The 19,845-nt window shown below is 48.5% G+C and overlaps 1 protein-coding gene across 1 annotated transcript in view; it reads right to left on the bottom strand.

Moving 5' to 3' along the window:
- Positions 1 to 2,447: 2,447 nt before the first annotated feature.
- The window catches only part of LOC125445915 (neurofibromin), a 64,772-nt gene continuing 47,374 nt past the window's right edge, over positions 2,448 to 19,845 (bottom strand). Inside the window, exons 18-24 of the mRNA XM_048519353.1 lie at positions 18,447 to 18,569; positions 17,702 to 17,832; positions 15,587 to 15,687; positions 10,545 to 10,687; positions 10,144 to 10,190; positions 7,802 to 8,018; positions 2,448 to 3,018 (exon numbers count right to left, since the gene is read on the bottom strand). Coding sequence (XP_048375310.1) covers positions 2,876 to 3,018; positions 7,802 to 8,018; positions 10,144 to 10,190; positions 10,545 to 10,687; positions 15,587 to 15,687; positions 17,702 to 17,832; positions 18,447 to 18,569 — 905 coding nt within the window. The 3' untranslated portion in view covers positions 2,448 to 2,875. The remainder of the gene's footprint in view (positions 3,019 to 7,801; positions 8,019 to 10,143; positions 10,191 to 10,544; positions 10,688 to 15,586; positions 15,688 to 17,701; positions 17,833 to 18,446; positions 18,570 to 19,845) is intronic.

Below are 19,845 nucleotides of genomic sequence, written 5' to 3'. Positions count from 1 at the left end.
ACACAAATTTTTGCATGGCAACGTCATACTGTCCCCTCCTCATCTTCCTATGCGTGAACTGCGGCCAGAAGAGAAACAGAAAAGGCCAAAAGCAAATTTGACCGGCCTGGCTTCAGCCATAGCCCTACGCAGCTTATCAGAGAAGGGAAGGCCCGGTGAGTGAACTATGTCCCAGTGATGGCATCCCAGTTGCCATAAAGTAGGGGGGAGGGGGCCGGATCAGTAGGAGTCCCTCTCCTTGGGTACTGTGGATTCACTTCTCCTGCAGGTTTCACCCAGCCAGTCCACAGCGAGGACACGGGACCGTGGGGTGCTTTCCCTTCTGCTGCCCTCTATGGCTCTCTTGGTGAAAGCTTGCACTGCCCCAGGGCCGGCAGCAGGCAGGCCCACTCTTTGCTGCGGCAAGGCCACCCCCCATAGCAGGCTAGGGGCAACTGCCAAGGAATGGGCTGTACCTCATGGCTGCAGGTAAGAACATTTTTGCCAGGAGGCTCACAAGCCTGATCAGGAGGGCTTTGAACTGGGTGGTGTGGGGGAGGGAGACAGCATTCAAGCAGGCAGGAATCCACCAAGTGCTGGAGATAATAGTGCAAAGGTTATGGAGAGAACGGACCAAGCAGTCAAGAACCAACAGTGGGAGAGAAAAGACCTTAAATAAGCAGCTGGGGGGTGGGATGGGGGCGGCGGAATTGAACCTCTATACCAGCCATTCTCAACCAGGGTTCCCTGGTACCCTGGGGTGCCGTGAGCATGTCCCAGGGGTACCGCAGCAACACTGCCGCCCGCCCCCCCCCTCATTTTTGTGGTGTCTCCCACCGGCGCCAGCAAGGACATGGAGCTGGCCCATGGGGCAGGGCCTGCCACAAGGTCAGCAGCCACCCCCACCCCCAGTGCTACCCTTCACCCTGGGAGGGGAAGGTGGAGGGTGGCGGCAGGGGTATCGTGAGATATGAAGAGTGAGGTCAAGGGTACCCTGACCTTGAAAAGGTTGGGAAACACTGCTCTACACTAATGCCCGGGGCATGAGAAATAAACAAGAGGAGCAAACTCTTAAAATGGCAAAGCAAACATGATATAATAGGCATCTGTGAAATCTGGTGGGATGAGCCTCATGATTGGAATGTAACAATTGAGGGGGTATGACCTATTTCAGAGAAATAAGACCAGTTAGGAACAGAGGAGGAATAGCATTAGACGTCAGGGATGATTACATTTGTGAGCTGCCCCATAACTTAAATCCTGGAAGCCAGGCTGAGAGAATCTGGCTAAAAATTAAGGGGGAGAGAAACAACAGAGATCTTATAGTGGGGGTCCATTACAGACCAGACTGAAGCGTTGGATGCTGCCTTCCTGGGACAGATGACCAAACGTTCAGGAAGTAGTAGTAGTAAGGGGAGATTTCAGTTATCCTGATTTTTGTCGGGAGTCAAACTCTGCCAAGGCTAGAAAGTCCAGTCCATTCACAGATCCTGCTTTGCCTGTGCCGATCCCACACAACAGTGTATCCTGTTGCAAACACAATCCTTGCATTTCTACAGACAACCTGCAGTGATAAAAAGCAGTACCATTTTGTAGCTTATAAACCCCAAATCTATTTCAAGACCCAAGGATTTTTGTCCAATGAGAGTTTCCCAAACAAACCAGCAGGGAAAGCTCATGCGAAAATGACTGTGCCGACCTTACAAAGACAGCTCAAACGCACTTCTGGGTTTGAGAAGAGTTGTCAGTTGTGCACATAACCTGTCCGCCGGTAGTCAACTGCCCAACTAGGATCTGTGAGATCCAGGCGGGCCATCTAGAGTGCGACGCGAATACGTGCCAGCCCTTCTCTCACAGCCTAACCTACTGCACAGGGTTGTTGTGAGGACTAAATGGAGGAAAGACAGTATAAAAATGCTCTAAGGAAATAATAAAAGTTTTTTGTATATATCCGGGCAGAAGTAGCATTACCTAAGAAGCTTTGGCAAATCCTTAGGGTGAATTCTTGGAACTGACGCAGCAGATGCGTCGTTGAGCAAATTGGGCACTTAATTTACATAATTTCAGTGTGTGGAAAATGAATCGCATTACCTTTCTGGGAACAACCAATGACGGATCAAGGCCACGGGTGGCCGAAGGGCCCCAACCCTCAGCCTTTGCAGAGAACACATTTTGGCACAATGGGTCAGGCGGAAAATACCGTCAGCTTTTATCCAGTCTGCTCTGTAGAGACAAAGGAGGCCATTTCCAAGGGAATCAAGAAACAAGATATTGGCCCCATAGCCTTGAAAATGTCTGGTTAGTTCATGAGAGATACATGGAATTACTTGACTCTTCAGTTCAAACATACTGTCTGCTGCTGTGATCAGGTCTCCTTCTATACAGTACAGTAAAAAAAAATCTACCACCCAAGCAATTAGAATAGCATGTCCACTGGTCAACAGAAACTAGGAATGGGCAAACTGGAGTAACAAGGAACACTTTTTTCTTTAAAAGAGATAGCGGAGAAGACATTTTACAATACAAAAAAGTGTCAGAAGAAAACAATTCCAGACTTGACATGACCACCACGATTCCCTGGTTTCTTTGGGTTCTGGTTCAGCAAATCAGTGATTACCAACTAAAAAAACAAAAGTCAGAGGAACCCGAAACAGAAGAGAAAAAGAGCTACAAAAATGAAAATCCAGACCCACATTTCAAGAATGGATCTTCCGGCTGCAGGGCTGACCGGGTCAGAGGTGGTGATTCACAACTACGCACAGCTCAGCCACTTGCCTGGGGTGGGGGAGGGGGCATGAGTAAGAAGCCTGGATTATACACATCCGTTGTTTTTTTTGGGGGGGGGGGTTGCTTTTTTTAGAAAAAACAAAATATTTTTTTTAAAAAGGAGACAGCGTCACACAATCTTTTTAATGCTGTGACGTTTGAAGCTGCCGGTGCTCCTCTGCTTCTGGACTTGGCTCGCTGAACCGTGGCGCGTCCGCACACTGTTGGAGTGCCCTGCGGTTGGGGACAGTTCCACGTTTTCCTTATCAATTCCTAAAAACAAACGAACAGAGGAAGGATGAAACAGTCAGTTAATTTTTCCCCTTCAAAAGCCAAGCGTAATAATTAGAGTGTGTGTGTGCGGGGGGGGGGGGGGGACATAAAACAACAGTAAAGGATTATCTTTGCTTTTTAAGAATTGGGAAGCGTTTCAGAAGTAGGAAAGATGGAGAGAATGGAGGCAGATTCTCTTGTGCCAAGGTTACGCAAGAGGGGAAGGAAGGAAGGAAGGAAGGAAGGAAGGAAGGAAGGAAGGAAGGAAGGAAGGAAGGAAGGAAGGAAGGAAGGAAGGAAGGAAGGAAGGAAGGAAGGAAGGAAGGAAGGAAGGAAGGAAGGAAGGAAGGAAGGAGTGAGCGCTGGAGATGGAGTGAGTTGCAAAGCCCTGTTTTAATTAAACTGAGAAGGCGGCAAAGAGGTCAGCACGCACTGACCACCTGTCACCAGCAGAGGGAGCCTGTTATCCACATGGCACAAGCACTTGCGCCAGCTTGCTCTAGCTTTCTCCAGTGCCGGAACGTCCCCTATCAACTTGTGTTCTGATTGCATGAGGTTCAACATGGCCACCAGAAGAGGTGAAGGGGGGATTTTCCTTATTTCTTCTGTTTCTTTTGTTTAGATTTCTTCAATGTATTGAGGCCTCCCTGAGTACTAAAGGCAGGAGGCTTGTGCCCAGATGGCCACCCTGTGGCTGGTTTGTGGAAGATGAAAAGCCCTTCCGTACAGTGTTTTTTCAGAAACAGCTCTAGGGGTCACAACATCCTCTGCCTTGAAAGAGGTCCATCATTTGTTCAGCACAAACATGCTTCCATGTTCCTGAGAAACGGCTGAGTTCTTGCTGGGAAGTCTAAGGCTGTGGGCTGTCTAGGTTTGAAACCCCACTTCTACCAGGAAAGCTCACTGGGTGACCTTGGTTCTGTCAAACTCAGCCTGGCCTACCTTACAGGGTTGTTGTCATGACAAAATATAGGAGAAAAGGCTCCTAGAGTCTCCACTGGGGAGGAAAGTGGTTCATAAATACATTGAGTTCTCTATAAGTTTCAGTGAAGTGATTGCCACTCTGCTGCTGCAACTGAAGAATTGCTGGTGTCTCTGCAGCTAGCCAGATGCCTCCAGGAACCCCACAAGAAGGACATGAAGGTAGCAGCTCTGTGGGAGCTCCGACCCCAGTATTCAGATGTACATTGCCCCAAACATGCAGGTTCCATTTGGCTGCTAGGCAGTGGTGGGATCCAAAGTTTTTAGTAACAGGTTCCTATGGTGGTGGGATTCAAACTGTGGCGTAGCGCCAATGGGGCTGGGCGGGGCATTACGGGGGCGTGGCCGGGCATTCCGGGGGTGGGGCATTCCTGGGCAGGGCTGTGGCAAGGACGCAGCCACTGCGCCGGTCCTTGGGCGGGAAACAAATGCACACGGGCGCAGGCTGCTACGCACGCCGGTGCACCTCCTGCTAGACTGCTTCAAATTCTGCGCGCTACTGCTGAGAGGAGGGGCGTAACTAAGGCAAAAATCACGTGGCAAAACCACCAATTAGTAACCCCCTCTCGGCACACACAAATAATTAGCAACCTTACTCTCGGGAACCTGTGAGAACCTGCTGGATCCCACCTCTGCTGCTAGGGCTAACCGCCACTGTTCCTCTGACAGTCTCTGATGAAAGGAGCATTGACTCGCAAAAGCTGACACTCCGAACACCTTGTTGGTCTCTGAGGCGCTACTGGACTCAAATCCAGCTGTTACACAATTTTGTGTAATACTTTAAAAAAGCAATTTAAGCTACTTCCTGTGGTGGTGAATTCCCAAAGCCCTGTGTTATCAAGGGCTTATTTCCCCAGTTCTGAACTTCCTCCCAAACAGTTTCATGGATACCCCTGAGGTCGAGTAACACGAGACACAGATGAAAACATCTCCATTCTCTTTGTGCTGTAAATCTCTAGTCTCCTCTTACCACCAGTCTCCTTCTACTAAACTACGCAGCCTTTACTAACTACTGCTACTAGCTAGTCTTTAGTTAGGAGCAGCAGTGGCATAGGAGGTTAAGAGCTCATGTATCTAATCTGGAGGAACCGGGTTTGATTCTCTGCTCTGCCGCCCGAGCTGTGGAGGCTTATCTGGGGGATTCAGATTAGCCTGGGCACTCCCACACATGCCAGCTGGGTGACCTTGGGCTAGTCACAGCTTCTGGGAGCTCTCTCAGCCCCACCTACCTCACAGGGTGTTTGTTGTGAGGGGGGAAGGGCAAGGAGATTGTCAGCCCCTTTGAGTCTCCTGCAGGAGAGAAAGGGGGGATATAAATCCAAACTCCTCCTCCTCCTCTTCTTCTTCTTTAGCTTTTCTGTGGAAAGGATGCCCTTCTAATCTTCAGACTGCTTTGCAGATGCACCAGAGATTTATGTGAGGGAATAGTGAGAGTAGCCATTTTATTTCCCATATCCTTTTCTGAATAAATGCTGAGTTTGCAATTGAGGAGGGAGGGACAGGAACGGCGGGCTGCAAAGGAGCGGCATGGAGCCCTGATGCAGCACACACCTCTCGTAGCAGCGACACTCTGGCCTGAAGCCGACACTTGGTAGCCTCTGGGAAAACAGGCTGGTGCAGCAACAGATTTTTAATTCCATGAGAAAAGCCAGCATATCAGCAGAAACTTTTGAATCCAGCCATTTCCCTGCAACTCTAGTTTTCTACTTACATATACATGAAAAAAACTAGAAAAGAAAATAATCAGGTACCCTGAAGAACCTGAAGAAGTTGCTCAGCCACCTCACCATTTCATCGATTCAGCCTGCCACATCACGGAAAGTCAAAGGCTTGGTTGAAGCCAGCTGGCAAATCCAGGGTTCAGTTGGGGACATTTATAAACAGCAATCCTCCAAAACAAGACCACACCCAGATTCTTGCCTTATTATCTTGGTCATTCCTTACTAATAGTTATCTTTGTTGCCATTCCTCAGCCAATCACATCTTAGAATCGTATCTGGATGTGAATGTTTCCCTCTGTCAAGTTTTCAACTGTATCTATTCCTTGTTCCTGTATATTCTTTCACAACATTGCAATAATCACATTTAATCCATTCACAGGGATTTCTGTGGCACCTGTTTCTTCTCCAGTTAACACTGCAGTTCCCCAGTATCTGTTGCTTGTGAGTTTCCCTGCCGAGGGCGGCTGAATTTTCATACCTTTAGCTCTGATTTTGGAGATGGTTTAAGCAGATCTCTGAAGAGCCAGGACACCAACATTCAAAATAAATAAACAATATATTTCTTTCATATTTATTTAATATGTAGTTTCAAAGTGGCCTTGAGAGTCATTTGACTAAAGGGCACGCTATGCATCTTTAAGACCAATCAATCATAAATAAATCCAAGTGACTGACTTTCCCTATGCACGATTGGATAGCTACACACTACACTTCTATTATTTTGTAATGTCTTACAAGACTTCAGAACCCTTATCCCCACCATTCTATAAGGAAGGAAAACGTTGCTATCCCCACCATTGTTGATACTCTTATGATTAACAATTAGGTTTAATAGAAGAAGAAGGAGAAGAAGAAGAAGAAGAAGAAGAAGAAGAAGAAGAGGAGGAGGAGGAGGAGGAGGAGGAGTTTGGATTTATATCCCCCCTTTCTCTCCTGCAGGAGACTCAAAGGGGCTGACAATTTCCTTGCCCTTCCCCCCACAACAAACACCCTGTGAGGTAGGTGGGGCTGAGAGAGCTCCGAGAAGCTGTGACTAGCCCAAGGTCACCCAGCTGGCGTGTGTGGGAGTGCCCAGGCTAATCTGAATTCCCCAGAGAAGCCTCCACAGCTCAGGAGGCAGAGCTGGGAATCAAACCCGGTTCCTCCAGATTAGATACATGAGCTCTTAACCTCCTACGCCACTGCTGCTCCCAATACACAGAAAAGTGCCATTCTGCAACTTATAAACCATGAACTTCAACATTCAAGCAAATCGGCACAAATTGGCATATTTATTCCAATTTGGTTCTCTTGTGGAAAGGCATGAAGCTTTGCAAAATCCCATTTCTGCATTCAATGCCAGATTCTGCACCCTGTGCAGCATCCACCCTGGCTTGGCTTTTACAAGTTCATGAATCGGCAAAAGCAGACCAACAGCTGAACTAGGGCGGTGAGAAAGAGCGGTTAGCACCAGCTCACTTCCCTCCCCAGAAAGCAGGAGGGATCAGACACAGCAAGAGGGAGAAACAGAAGTTGTACACACACATCGTACACTGGTGATCCCTGGCCCCAAGGCTGGCCTCTACAAGGGCCAGGGCCTTTACGGCTCTGGCCCCTACCTGGTGGAACAGGCTTCCAGGTGAGATCAGGGCCCTGCGGGACTTACAAAGTTTCCGCAGGGCCTGTAAAACGGACCTGTTCTGCCAGGCGTTTAGCCAGCCGGGATGATGTCAACTCTGCCATAAGAACATCTGGCCTCCCGTGGGTATATAAAGGGGGAGGGAGGGGCTGAAGCCATTGGGAGTCTTGTTATTTTATGTATTTATATAAATTATATACGATGTTTTAAGCTGTTTTTACTATTGATGGACACCGCCCTGAGCCCTTGGGGAGGGCGGTATACAAATATAATAAATAAATAAATAAAATAAGTCCCCTGGGGGCATTTTGCCCAGCACCCTCTCAAAAAGTAGAGCGGGCAAGAGGAGACCTTCAGCTGCCAAAGTAAGAAACTCCAAGACCTGAAAGTTTGCTGTCCCTTTAAGGAAGTTTCAACAAACCCACCCCTGACACGAGCCAATGGAAAAGAAGAGTAGACTCACCTGGGGAATGCTGGGAAGTGGCAAGTGAGGTCATGGAATTGGAAAGGTTAAGGTTCGCAGTGATGCTGAGCTGAGACTGCACAGCAGGTGGGTATGGAGACGTGGGTGTCAGCAGGGACTCCTCACTTGTTTCCTCATCGATGCCGGGCAAGTAGGTGTCAATCAAGGCATCGAGGAACTTCACTATCAGCTCAGCATAGTCTGGGATCTGCGTTTGCTAGAAAATGAGAAACGGGTCAGTCCTTCAACTTCCTTGAAGTATCAGTATCCAGCTCTCCCATCCACCGGGATCTGTCAAGTGGCTTGACAAGGAACTCCCGAGGGATCTCTGCCAATAAACAGGCATATAAACAGTCTTATGGTTTCAACCGTCTTGCCCCATATGTCCCGAACCGGCCTCTGCGCTCTTCAGAGGCCAATTTGCTGGTGATCCCTGGCCCCTCCATGATGCGGCTGGCCTCTACCCGGGCCAGAGCCTTTACAGCTCTGGCCCCCGCCTGGTGGAACGCTCTCCCTCCAGCTGTGCGGGCCCTGCGGGATCTCAACGAGTTCCACAGGGCCTGCAAGACTGAGCTGTTCCACCAGGCCTTTGGGGAGGCTGGCAGCTGATGCCCCCCCCCTGGTTAACATCTGTGGATCCTGCCGTCTCTCCCCTCTTTTAGGGGATTGGTTAGTAGGTCGCCTCTTACTGTATTATTTATTCTATTTGATATTAATATGCTGCTTTTAATGGGGTTTTAATGATTCAAAGACTATAGAGCCATTTTATTATGATTTATTTAATGATCTGAGATTTATTGATTTTATTTTGTGCTCTATTTGTATATTCATGTTCATTGCCCTGAGCCCTTCGGGGGAGGGCGGTATATAAATGTAACAAACAAACAAACAAACAAACAATTAAAAAAAACTACAGATGGATGGTTTTAGTACTGTTCTTGCTGGGATCTTACGCAGCACAGGGACCCAGAGAAGAATGTCAGAGTATCAAAGTGCCTCCGTAGGCATATTGTGTGTCTTGCTAGATCAGTCTGATCTAACTGACGGTTCACTGACAGCTACTTGATGCAGTGAGCTGGATCCAACCGGTTCTGGCCAGCTGCTACTAATCTGTGTGACCTTTAAGCTGATTGGTCAGCTTCTGTATATATGTGTAAACAGCTGCAACTGTTCTCTCTCTTCTGCGCATGCTGTGCTGGCGAAGCATGCTGTCGGTCTGTCCCATGACTTTGCATATATCTTCTTGTGATTAGCTGTATATAAACTACACCTCTGTATATAAACTACACCTCACTGCTTCTTGAGTAACTGCTTCTTGTGGTGTTTCTCCTGGTGTTGCAGCTAAGTCCTAAGGCTGCTTCTCCTGCTCTCGGTAACCAGCACTCCGCTGTGCAACAGGTCTACTCGCTAACAAAGAAGTCACAATCCAGGAGGCTTCCAGTTCCCATCACATTTAAACAATCCTAGACAAACATCAAGGAGCTGCGTGGCGTAGTGGTTAAGTGCTTGCACTGCCACTCACATGGTCAGGAGTTCAAGCCCCCTGTGGATCAGATATCCTGGCAGCTGGCTCATGGCCAACTCAGCCATCCATCCATTCCTTGGTTGGTAAATGAGTACCTAGCTCATAGCTAGGGGGTAAAGAATAGCCGGGGAAAGCAATGGCAAACTACCCCACAAAAAAGGCTTGCTTATGAAATCACTGCTTGCAGTGGTACCCCAGGGTCGGACACGACTGAAGGGGAAACTTTACCTTTACCTAGACAAACATCTCTACCTCTTTTTTTCTCCCCAATAAGAACAGTGGCCTACCTTATAGGGCTATGATAAGAAGTGCTGCTCTGCACTCTAAAAGTACTGCACAAATGCTAAGTGTTCCCACTGGGGAAGGGCCTTTCTAACAACGAAGCTGGCTTCTGTATTTATTGTGGTGAGAAACTGGAGGCTGATGCTGACTGTTGGCTTTTAAAAGGATATGTAACCATTTTGCTTTTGAGGTTTTTGTAGTTTTTCTGCCATGTGTTCTACTGAGCGTTCATTCCCAATTCCGCACAAGTGGCACACCCTCTCACAGACTTATTAGCAACAAAAAGGGAAGGAAATCATGATAAACAACCTGGCAAGAAAATCAAACGGAGCTCTGAGTGTCAGCAAGTATTCGATTATCTCAAGAAAACAAAGCGTCCCTAATAAGCACTGTGACGTGACATCACCACATGGGCTCATAATGACCTGGTGCTGGCACAAGGACTTCACAGACTCACTGGCTAAACAGGAAAAAAATCTTCACTTCCAGGGGAATTTATATGATCATGCGTCTGAGAGTGGTCTAATGCCCTCACCTTGGAAAATGGTCCTGCAAACCTCCATAAACCATTAAACCCAAAACCTGGAACCAAGAAAAGGAAAAGGACTATTAGCATGATGGAGTGGAAGAAGGTTGTATAATTTTACTAGAAAAGTTATATGCAAAACTTTTTCAAAAATCAGTGAGAAGAATTTGGAGTTTTTTTCTCCCCCTACTGGCAGCTACACTCATTTTTGCATCTGATTGTAAGCTATACTGACGTCCTTTTCTGATATTAATAAAATATAATTAATTCTGTACACCTCTTGAACTCAACAAGATAATATGTAACACCTTGATTCATCATAACTTTGATATTGTTCAAGCAATTTCACAGAACTGTGGCTCAACTCCAGAAGAGACAATAAAGACCCAGATGACTAACACACTACATACTTTGTAGATACGCGGTTTGGTATTGGGGTGGAGATTCTTCGTGATAGACCACACTCTGAACAATGCCATGGATTGGATTCAACAAATTTGGATCCTGACACTGCGACAAGAGGGTGTTGATCTTGAAATCCAGTAAATTGTGCCTAGGCAATAAAACACAAAAGATCCTGTTAACCAAATGTCATTTCATGGTCTGTAAATTTCACTGTAGCAAACAAAAAAATCATAAAGCTTCTTTTAACCAACAACCCAAATCTTAATTGCACCCTAAGGGTATGACAGACAATTTTTTGTTCCTCAGGAACAGCAATTCTGTCAGAGAGTACTTGGGATCTTTAACACAGATTTCTCTCTGTTTCAAACTACAATTCCCAGGATTCTGTTGAGTCAAACCTTTCTGTTGCTATCAGCTTAGGAAAATCAGCTCCACTTACACATATTATTGTAAGCGGCCTTGACCCATGAGGGAAGGCAAGAAATAAATGTTTCAATGAGTAAACAGCTAGAGTAAGCTTCACAGCTACCCACTTATGTTTTTTGAGCATATATGGAAAAGTCATGCAATTTTAAGATAGGCAATGGAGGAACTTTTCCAGAGATGTAACAATAAACCAGGGCTGGTCTATTTGGCATGAAAGATGGACCACTGGGCTTGAGTGGAAACCGTGCCAGGAGCTCCAGATAACTGATATGTGTGTTGTCTCTCCAGTGACCCATTTCTTACAATCTGCAAACAAATCTGTGATAAAGGCCAGCAGTTTTCCCAAAAGCACAAAGCTGGGGGACTTTCTGTGTCCCAGAAAGGGCATTTGAAGGAGGGTGGGATCCAGTCATGTGAACAATACCAATAAACTTCACTCTTCTGTAGAAGAAGGAGCCCCTCTGGACCACTCTAGAGGCTGCCTGCTGAGCAGTAGATGGGATTCTTCCCTTCTCAAACCAAATTCCCAGGATCCTTTGGGAGCAGAAGCATCTTGCCCTATCAGATTAGGTAATTCTGGTAGGAGACAGAGAAACGAGCACTGGAAGAATCCAGATGGGCCCTGAGGTGGTCAAAGAGGCAGCAGGCCAATCATTGAGGAAGGGTTGGGCCCTCATGGCTGGCTTAGTTTCTCTTGCTAGGCAATGAGTAGCAGGTGGGGCTGCATGCCTCCGAAAGTCCTGCTTTTGCACAGGTGACAGCATGCTGGGCGTGTACCTCCCAAGATCTCATCGAGATGTTCAACCACAGCATGGCCTGCAGGGGGAGGAGAGGGGAGAGGACTCTCCTTTACAAAATAAGGAAGTGGTGATTCAAGCGAGCCCCTGGTTGAACTGGACAAGCTGCAGCCATGTGGCCAGGCTCTCCGCAGTACAGGCACAACCCCAGACGTTGTCTCCGAGCAGAGAGGGTTTCCATGGGCGGTTGAGCCGCTGGTGCCGCAGGCCTGCGGGACGGAGGTGCAGTACGTCGAGGCTCAGCAGGTTTGGGTTCCAGTACTTTGAAGCGCCAAAGCTGAGCATCAGCATCTGCTGCCATCATAATCCATCGGCTAAGCACGTTGGTTCACCTCTCATGAGAACCCATTCTTGCAACCTCGGGTTGAGACCTTCCAAGAAGGCAATAGCAAGCATTTGATCAGGCCAACCAGAGATCCGGCTGGCCAAGGCACGAAATTTGCTGGAGTAGCCTCCACAAGACAAGGAGCCCTGCTTTAGATTTCTAATGTCCTGTTTAGCCTGTTCATCCATATGAGATTGTTCAAAATGTTCACGGAGGGCCATCGGAAAGTGCGGTGACGATGTGAGTTCCAGAGCACCTCCGCCAAAGAGTTCCACAGACCATTCTGCCGCATCACCCTCAAATGCAGTGGCCACGTCCCAAACCCATTCACCATCATAGTAACGGTCGAATTCATTCATGTGGGTGTCCACCTGGATCAAGAAGCATGGAAGATTCTGAGGCTTGCCATCGAAACATACCAACAGTTTAGGACGAATCGCAGGCACTAGCGGTGCTTGTTGTAAATAGGGATAGTGAATGCCCACGTGCTGTGGCAGCTGAGAGGGCGTTTGTGGCAGAGCGAGGGGACTTTGGGCACTGGGAGTTGTGTGGGGAATCGGTTGTTGACTGGGAGCACTCTGGGCGGAAGCACTTTGAGTCAGCTGGTCCTGGTAGGTCGGAGTAGCCAGAGACAAGGTCTGCACGGGTCATCTGACGGAAGCACGGCTCATCGACTGTGAAACAGAACTTTGTATTCCAAAACCTTTGCCTCGGACTCTTGCGCTCTAGCCTCCATTTGTTCCAGCCACATCTGCACGTCGAGTAACTCGGACTCCAATTCTTTGAAGCTGGTTCCATTGGACCCCTCCAAATCTGACCAAGACGGCGGCCGAAATGGGATCTCAGAAAACCGCAACCCCCAACTCATGTCAGGGTTGATACAGAGGCGTTCATGCTGGAGAAAGCAAGCGGTTGATTTTGGCCAAGCACCTCCCGGGAAACCAGTTGAAAAGTGAACACTTGTTTGTTTGTAATCTAAGATCTGTGTAGAGTGGGCTCCACCCGGGTTCCGCAATGAAGAGTCTGTTGATACCGGCAAATCCACTGGAGGACTCCAACGGGGGTCCGAAATACAATAGTCCTCAGGTAGAGTGGTCAACCGGTGATCACGAGTCACAGAAGGAGGCCAGTCTGTCGGAATGTTGATCCCAGGGTTGGACCACGTCAAAGGATTGTATGACAGTCCACCAGTAACTCCAAGGAGCTGTGGCCCCAGATCAAGTCCACTTGCTACTCGCAGCACAGGGCGAGAGGACTGAAGAACCAATCTGGTCACCAGTCCCGATTCAGTTTGGTAGCCCTGAAAAGCATTACCAAATTCAGCCTGCGTTAGGTCCTGCAAACCAATCTCCCCCCTCAGATACTGTCCAGCCTGTATGGCCAAGAGAGATTGTTTGTTGTCCTGGTCAGAAGAAATGGTTGTTTGCAGAAAAAATCCATCCAACTCCTCCTCTGAGTTGGTTCCATGATAAAAGATGAAAATGGAGAGACGTCTTAATGTCAGAATCTCTTTGAACCAGTCAACTGAAACAGTTGTGATGAACAACGATTTCTTTATTGCAGGTAAGATAAGCTCCGTACAAACTCCAAGACATCTCTGGCTCTTCCCGCCGAGACGTCACTAACATAAAACAATCAGCGAGCCCATCCCCCGCCCACCATACAACTTCACAGCTGTACTACTACCCAAAGTATGTGGCCTTCACTAAGAGTGGGAGAGATAAGTGCAGCCAAGAAGCAGCAGTAACATAGTTTCACACAGCAGGTTCACACAGAACAGCACAGAACTCCCCTCCCCCAGTACACAGGCCACCCGGACACCAAGACTGGAACTTACTGCTGAACAAGCAGAAGTGGGTTAGAAAAAAGGCAGACCAGCGACTCAAGATCTCTCCTGTCTTAGATGGGGATATACCACCATTGAAAAGTCAGGTTCATAGCTTGAGATTGCTGCTGGGTACAGCGGTTGACTTGGAAACAATGGGGCTGAGGGAGCTTGGACAGCTTTTGACCAGCTTTGGCTGGAATCTCAGCTATTCCCATTCCTGGCTCAATCAGATATAGACCCTTGAAGAGACTTCAGAAGCTGCAGCTAGTGCAGAATACTGCGTCTGGTCTGCTGGTTGCAGAGGCGTTCCTCCCATTGGGCAAAGTGGGCAGCTGCCCAGGGCACCACCTTGTGGTGGGCGACAAAATTGCAGGTTCGTTTGTGGAGGATTTTGTATTTTCATCATTTGTGAGTTGGGGGATGTTCTATAATGTGATGGTGACTTTGAAAAGACCTGGTGGAAAAAAATCATTGTGTGGTCACGGTGGGGGAGGGTGGCTGCCCATGGGGGGACATCAAACTCAGATTTTGCCCAGGGCTTTAGTTTGCCTAGGTACGCCTCTGGCTGGTTGGTCTCAGCTACTGGACGTATGTGATCCCAACCTTACAGCAATTGCACTGGCTGCCAGTCTGCTCCCAAGCCCAGTACAAGTTGTTGGTTTTGTCCTTTAAAGCTCGACATTGTTTTGGACTGGGGTATATGAAGGATCACCTTTTCCCAGATATTCCTGCCTGGGAATTAAGATTTCAGGGAGAGGCGTTCTTAACCGTCCCACCAAATAAGTTTATCCCGTGGGCACACAAAAAGAGCCTTGTCAGTGGCAGCCCCACAATTTCAGAACAACTTCCTCAGGAGATGTGTCCAGCCCTCTCACTGGCCAGCAGATGAAGCCAATTTTATTATTAGGACTGCATTTGACCGCTCTTGTTTTCATTTATTGACTGCCGTATCTGGACTTTTTATGGGTTTGTATGTTTTTTATTTATATTGTTTTTGTGTTTTCACAATCATTTTCTATATATTGTAAGCTGCCTTGTAGTGGTAAAGATATTGGACTACTAGGATCTGGGATCCATAGGTTCACTTGGGCCATGGAAACTGGAATGACCATGATTTCTGTTAACTGCACAGTTGGCTTTGAATCTGAGGGATGACTTGAATCCCAGCACTAGGCAACTCTCCAACTAAAACGGCCGACCTAGGATACCAAGGAGTGGATTTAGCCTATTGCTGGCCAGCTATCACTGGCTGCCCCCTCCGTCACATGCTGCTGCCAACCGGTCACAGGGGGGTACATCTGCCTTACACATGTGCTTCCAAACAGATCTCTTGGCTGTTCAAGTGGCTTTACCCTTCTTTTAAATACTATGGTTCTCTAACCTCTCCTTTAGCGCCGGGCATAATTCCTTTAATATGGTTCCTGCTCGGTGTAAGGTGACTCCCCAGCCCTAACATTTATCCATTTTACAGAGATGGAGAACACTGATGCAGAGTCTTAGGCGACCCCGTGAAAGGGTCGTTCGACCCCCAAAGGGGTCCCAACCCACAGGTTGAGAACCACTGTTTTAACACATACAGCCTGCTGAGCATACCCCTGAATCACTACAGAACTTGTGAGTAAGCATTTTTTGGAAAAAAAGGAACTTAGTTATGAAAAGCTGGATACTTACACAACGGGAAAGACCTTTGGGAAAACAACACTGGCTTCTGCCAAATACTCGTACAATATTCGCTGGTCAAACTCATCTGCAGTGTACTTCACTAGGGTAGCCTGCCAAAAAAGCGGTACACAAAAGGAGAAAGGCAATATTCTTCTTTTAACGATGGCCCTGGCCTGCTGAGCCCCACTGCAGACAACAACACTCACGAAGGACTGGCACGCTGCCTCCACTCAACAGCAGACCTTGAGTTCTAAACTCTGGCTGACCAGTTCTAGAGGGGGCAGCTGCCCCTGTCTGGTGCAGCCAAAGGCAGTGAGGAATCTTCTGGCACTTGCAAGATTTCTTGGGGCAGCAGCTGACAAAGAGGGCTACGAAAGCTTCAACGAGGATGATGGAGGGACTGGAGCACCTTCCTTATGAGGAGAGGCTGCAGCGTTTGGGACTCTTTAAGCCTGGAGACGGTAGATGCCTGAGGGGGGGGATAAGGGATTGAAGTCTATCACCATGTGGTAGAAAATGTTGTGGCCGTTTCTCTCACAATAATACTAGAACCAGGGGGCATACATTGATAATGCTGGGGGGAAAGAATTAGGACTAATAAAAGGAAACATTTCTTCACGCAACGCGTGATTGGTGTTTGGAATATGTTGCCACAGGAGGTGGTGATGGCCACTCACCTGGATAGCTTTAAAAGGGGCTTGGATAGATTTATGGAGGAGAAGTTGATCTATGGCTACCAATCTTGATCCTCCTTGATCTCAGATTGCAAATGCCTTAGCAGACCAGGTGCTCGGGAGCAGCAGCCGCAGCAGAAGGCCATTGCTTTCACATCCTGCCTGTGAGCTCCCAAAGGCACCTGGTGGGCCCCTGCGAGTAGCAGAGTGCTGGACTAGATGGACTCTGGTCTGATCCAGCAAGCTCTTTCTTATGTTCAGGTGTGACACACCTGTCCGTCTCTTTTTTATGGAATCCTGCCTGACTCTGGTGCTGCCTTGCAACAGGTCAGCCTTAGCAGGTGCAGTGCAGAGGCAGAAGAGACAGGCCAGAAGTCTGCCTTCCCCCTCTGCAGCTGCCATTCCCAAACAGCAGAAGCCTTGTGCTGAGTCCTTCCTGCTCCAGATCCTGGAGGGATCCTCATTGCGCATTTCGGTCCCCTTGCAGTGTGCGTGTGCTCACTGGATGTGCCGCCATCATTAACTTTCTCAGCTGCCTACCCTCTAATCCACCATGGCTTTGTTGGTGCTGGCCAGTCTTGCCTTTTTAGGCAAATAGTACCTAAGGTAGCATGACGGCATGGAGCAGCCATGAGCAGGTTCTTTAGCCTGGACAAAAAAGCCAGTCAAGGCGCAGGTGGTCAGGAGGGGCAGGAGTAGGGTGGTTTTGGTGTCCCACCGGGGACCTCGCCCCCTCAGAACCTTCAGACTTCCCTCCCAGCCAGCTCAGCTCAGGAAACCACATGTTGCAGTTTGGCCAGGACTTGGAAGGTGGTGAACCTTTGGCACTCCAGATGTTATGGACTACAATTCCCATGGGAATTGTAGTCCATAACATCTGGAGTGCCAAAGGTTTGCCACCATGGTGATAGAGCATCCTTTCTCCAGAGTTCACTAATTGCTCTGCTACACCCTTCCTCATTTGACCCCTTAACTTCATGCTATAGAAAGGGAAGCCCTTCCCTTCTGCGGGAACGGTGCCTCTGAGGGCCAAATGAGGCACGAGATTCATGAAGGAATCCCCCTCGCTATCTTTCCGACTTTAAAGTCAGACAGAGACAGCTGGTGGGAGGGAGACACGTTGCCTGTACAACATTTCTGTGATTTAAATCCCACCATTACCCTACAAGTATTTCCCCAGTGGGAGCAAACATACAGGGGTACATGGAACCATGTTAGTTTTCTCTTACAGGTCCAATAACAACCCTGCATATCAGACCCAGGTCACAAAATGAGTGCAGAAAACGGTCCCCTGCATCTTGCAATGGTTCCAGGTCAAGTGAGGGACTCCCACAGCAGGAACTGAAAGACGCGCGGACCGCTGCACTTCCTCACGTCTAGATGGGCCATTCAAGACTACCATCTTAGAAGCCCAGAAGAAACACAGCACATTCTGATGCCAGATTCTTACAAGGACAGTCAGCAAGAGGGCTTGGATTTTGGGATCGGTGAGGACTTCTTCATCCAGGAGGACATTCGACTCTGAGACAGACACTTTCCGGAGGTGCGGATGCTGCTGCTGCGGAGATATTCTTTGCGTTTCTGCAGGAAGAAGGCCACTGTTACTCATGAGGACAAGAACACTGGTCTGTTTACTGCATAGGTGTCAAACTCAGGCCCTCCAGATGTTCATGGACTACGATTCCCAGCAGCCCCTGCTAGCATGGCCAATTGGCAGGAGCTGCTGGGAATTGTAGTCCATGAACATCTGGAGGGCCTGAGTTTAACTATGGCTTACAGCAGGGGTGTCAAACTCACAGCCCTCCAGATGTTCATGAACTACAATTCCCATCAGTCCCTCCCAACATGAGCATTGGCTATACTGGCAAGGGCTGATGGGAATTGTAGGTCATGAACATCTGGAGGGCCACAAGTTTGACACCTGTGGTTTACTGGGTCATTCAAATGAACTATTTTGGAAACTACAATGAAAAAGACTGCGGACATCTTGAGAACATCTGTGAAGAGCTGACCCAGAGAAGGTGGGTGTTTTACCTGTACTCAGATCTTATCACAGTGATGGAACAGCCACACACCTGTGGGCAAATGACCAATGCCAGGATGAACCTGGAGGCCAAGGTTTGGTTTTTCCTCATAGCAACCGCCTCCGAATATGGTTATAAAATGCACGCCAAAGAGCAAGCTTTGATTCTTACCCATTTCGTAATCATTTTCTGCTACCCGCCTCATTTTGGGAGGTGTGGTGATCCCTGATTCCATCTCCTGTCTTTTGGGTGCCTTTGTGTCTGATATCAAATGGTCAAAACTCTTCCTTGTACCTATGAAAGCAAAGGAAAGAAGTCAGGGGGTGGGAAATGAAAGCGGGAAACCTGTGCCTCTCTGTAACCGAGAAGCTCTTCCCACACCCAAGGTAGCCTGGCAGAATCTCCAGTGGGTGTTCCCCTCTTGGATGGCAGGGAGGCAAAGCTGTGAAAGAAAATGCTGGCAGCCGGGCTCAGGATGGAGGGCTGCACCCAGGACTTCCTCAAAAAAGCCGCAGGGTCACAGTCAAGGCACGGATTGGTTAGACATCTGCTAAGTAGCAGGGGTTGGGCACAAGCGGCCACAGGCCCACCAGCAATGTCCATTTCAGCTCTGCTCATCCCCGGCAAATCTTAAATCATGGAGGATTCATTAGCAGAAAAAGGAAGCAGTACAAGAAGGATTTTCTGACTGGGGCAAGCAATGAATGAGCCAGTAGGATGCAGTAGTTTGACAGCCAGCGGGGTGTAGTGATTACGAGCAGGTGGATTCTAAACTGGAGAACTGGGTTTGATTCCCCACTCCTCCACTTGAGTGGCAGAGGCTTATCTGGTGAACCAGATGTGTTTCCGCACTCCTACATTCCTGCTGGGTGACCTTGGGCTAGTCACAGTTCTTCAGAACTCGCTCAGCCCCACCTACCTCACAAGGTGTCTGTTGTGGGGAGAGGAAGGGAAAGGAGCCTGTAGGCCACCTTGAGTCTTCTTACAGAAGAGAAAGGTGAGGTATAAATCCAAACTCTTCTTCTTCTTGTAGGTGGGACTGATAAGTCTTGAGTTCAAATCTAAACTCAAATCCCTTTTCTGGAAGCATGTGGTGGTTACAGTGATTACTCTGCACACCACCCTTCCAGGAGCTGGCTGAATGCGTGGCGCGCAGGAGCAGGCATTCGATGGGTGCTTCCTGAATGTCCCCAATGATAGGGAGGGGGTGAACACATGAGCACTTCTCCCGTATGTAGGGGCTGCGCTAAAGTGTCAGTCATGGCGGGAAGGGGGACCAGGGAACTGGTCTTTGCTCCTGCCTCTTGTGTGTGCAGCGGGGTCGACAGCAAAGAGGTGCAGGACTAGAAGAAGAAGAGTTTGGATTGATATCCCCCCTTTCTCTCCTGCAGGAGACGAAAAGGGGCTCACAATCTCCTTGCCCTTCCCCCCTCACAACAAACACCCTGCGAGGTAGGTGGGGCTGAGAGAGCTCCGAGAAGCTGTGACTAGCCCAAGGTCACCCAGCTGGCGTGTGTGGGAGTGCACAGGCTAGTCTGAATTCCCCAGATAAGCCTTCACAGCTCAGGCG

Source organism: Sphaerodactylus townsendi, linkage group LG16 (genome assembly GCF_021028975.2).
Source record: "Sphaerodactylus townsendi isolate TG3544 linkage group LG16, MPM_Stown_v2.3, whole genome shotgun sequence".
In the NCBI taxonomy this organism is placed as follows: Eukaryota; Metazoa; Chordata; class Lepidosauria; order Squamata; family Sphaerodactylidae; genus Sphaerodactylus; species Sphaerodactylus townsendi.
This window is presented reverse-complemented; position numbering and strand designations above follow the sequence as displayed.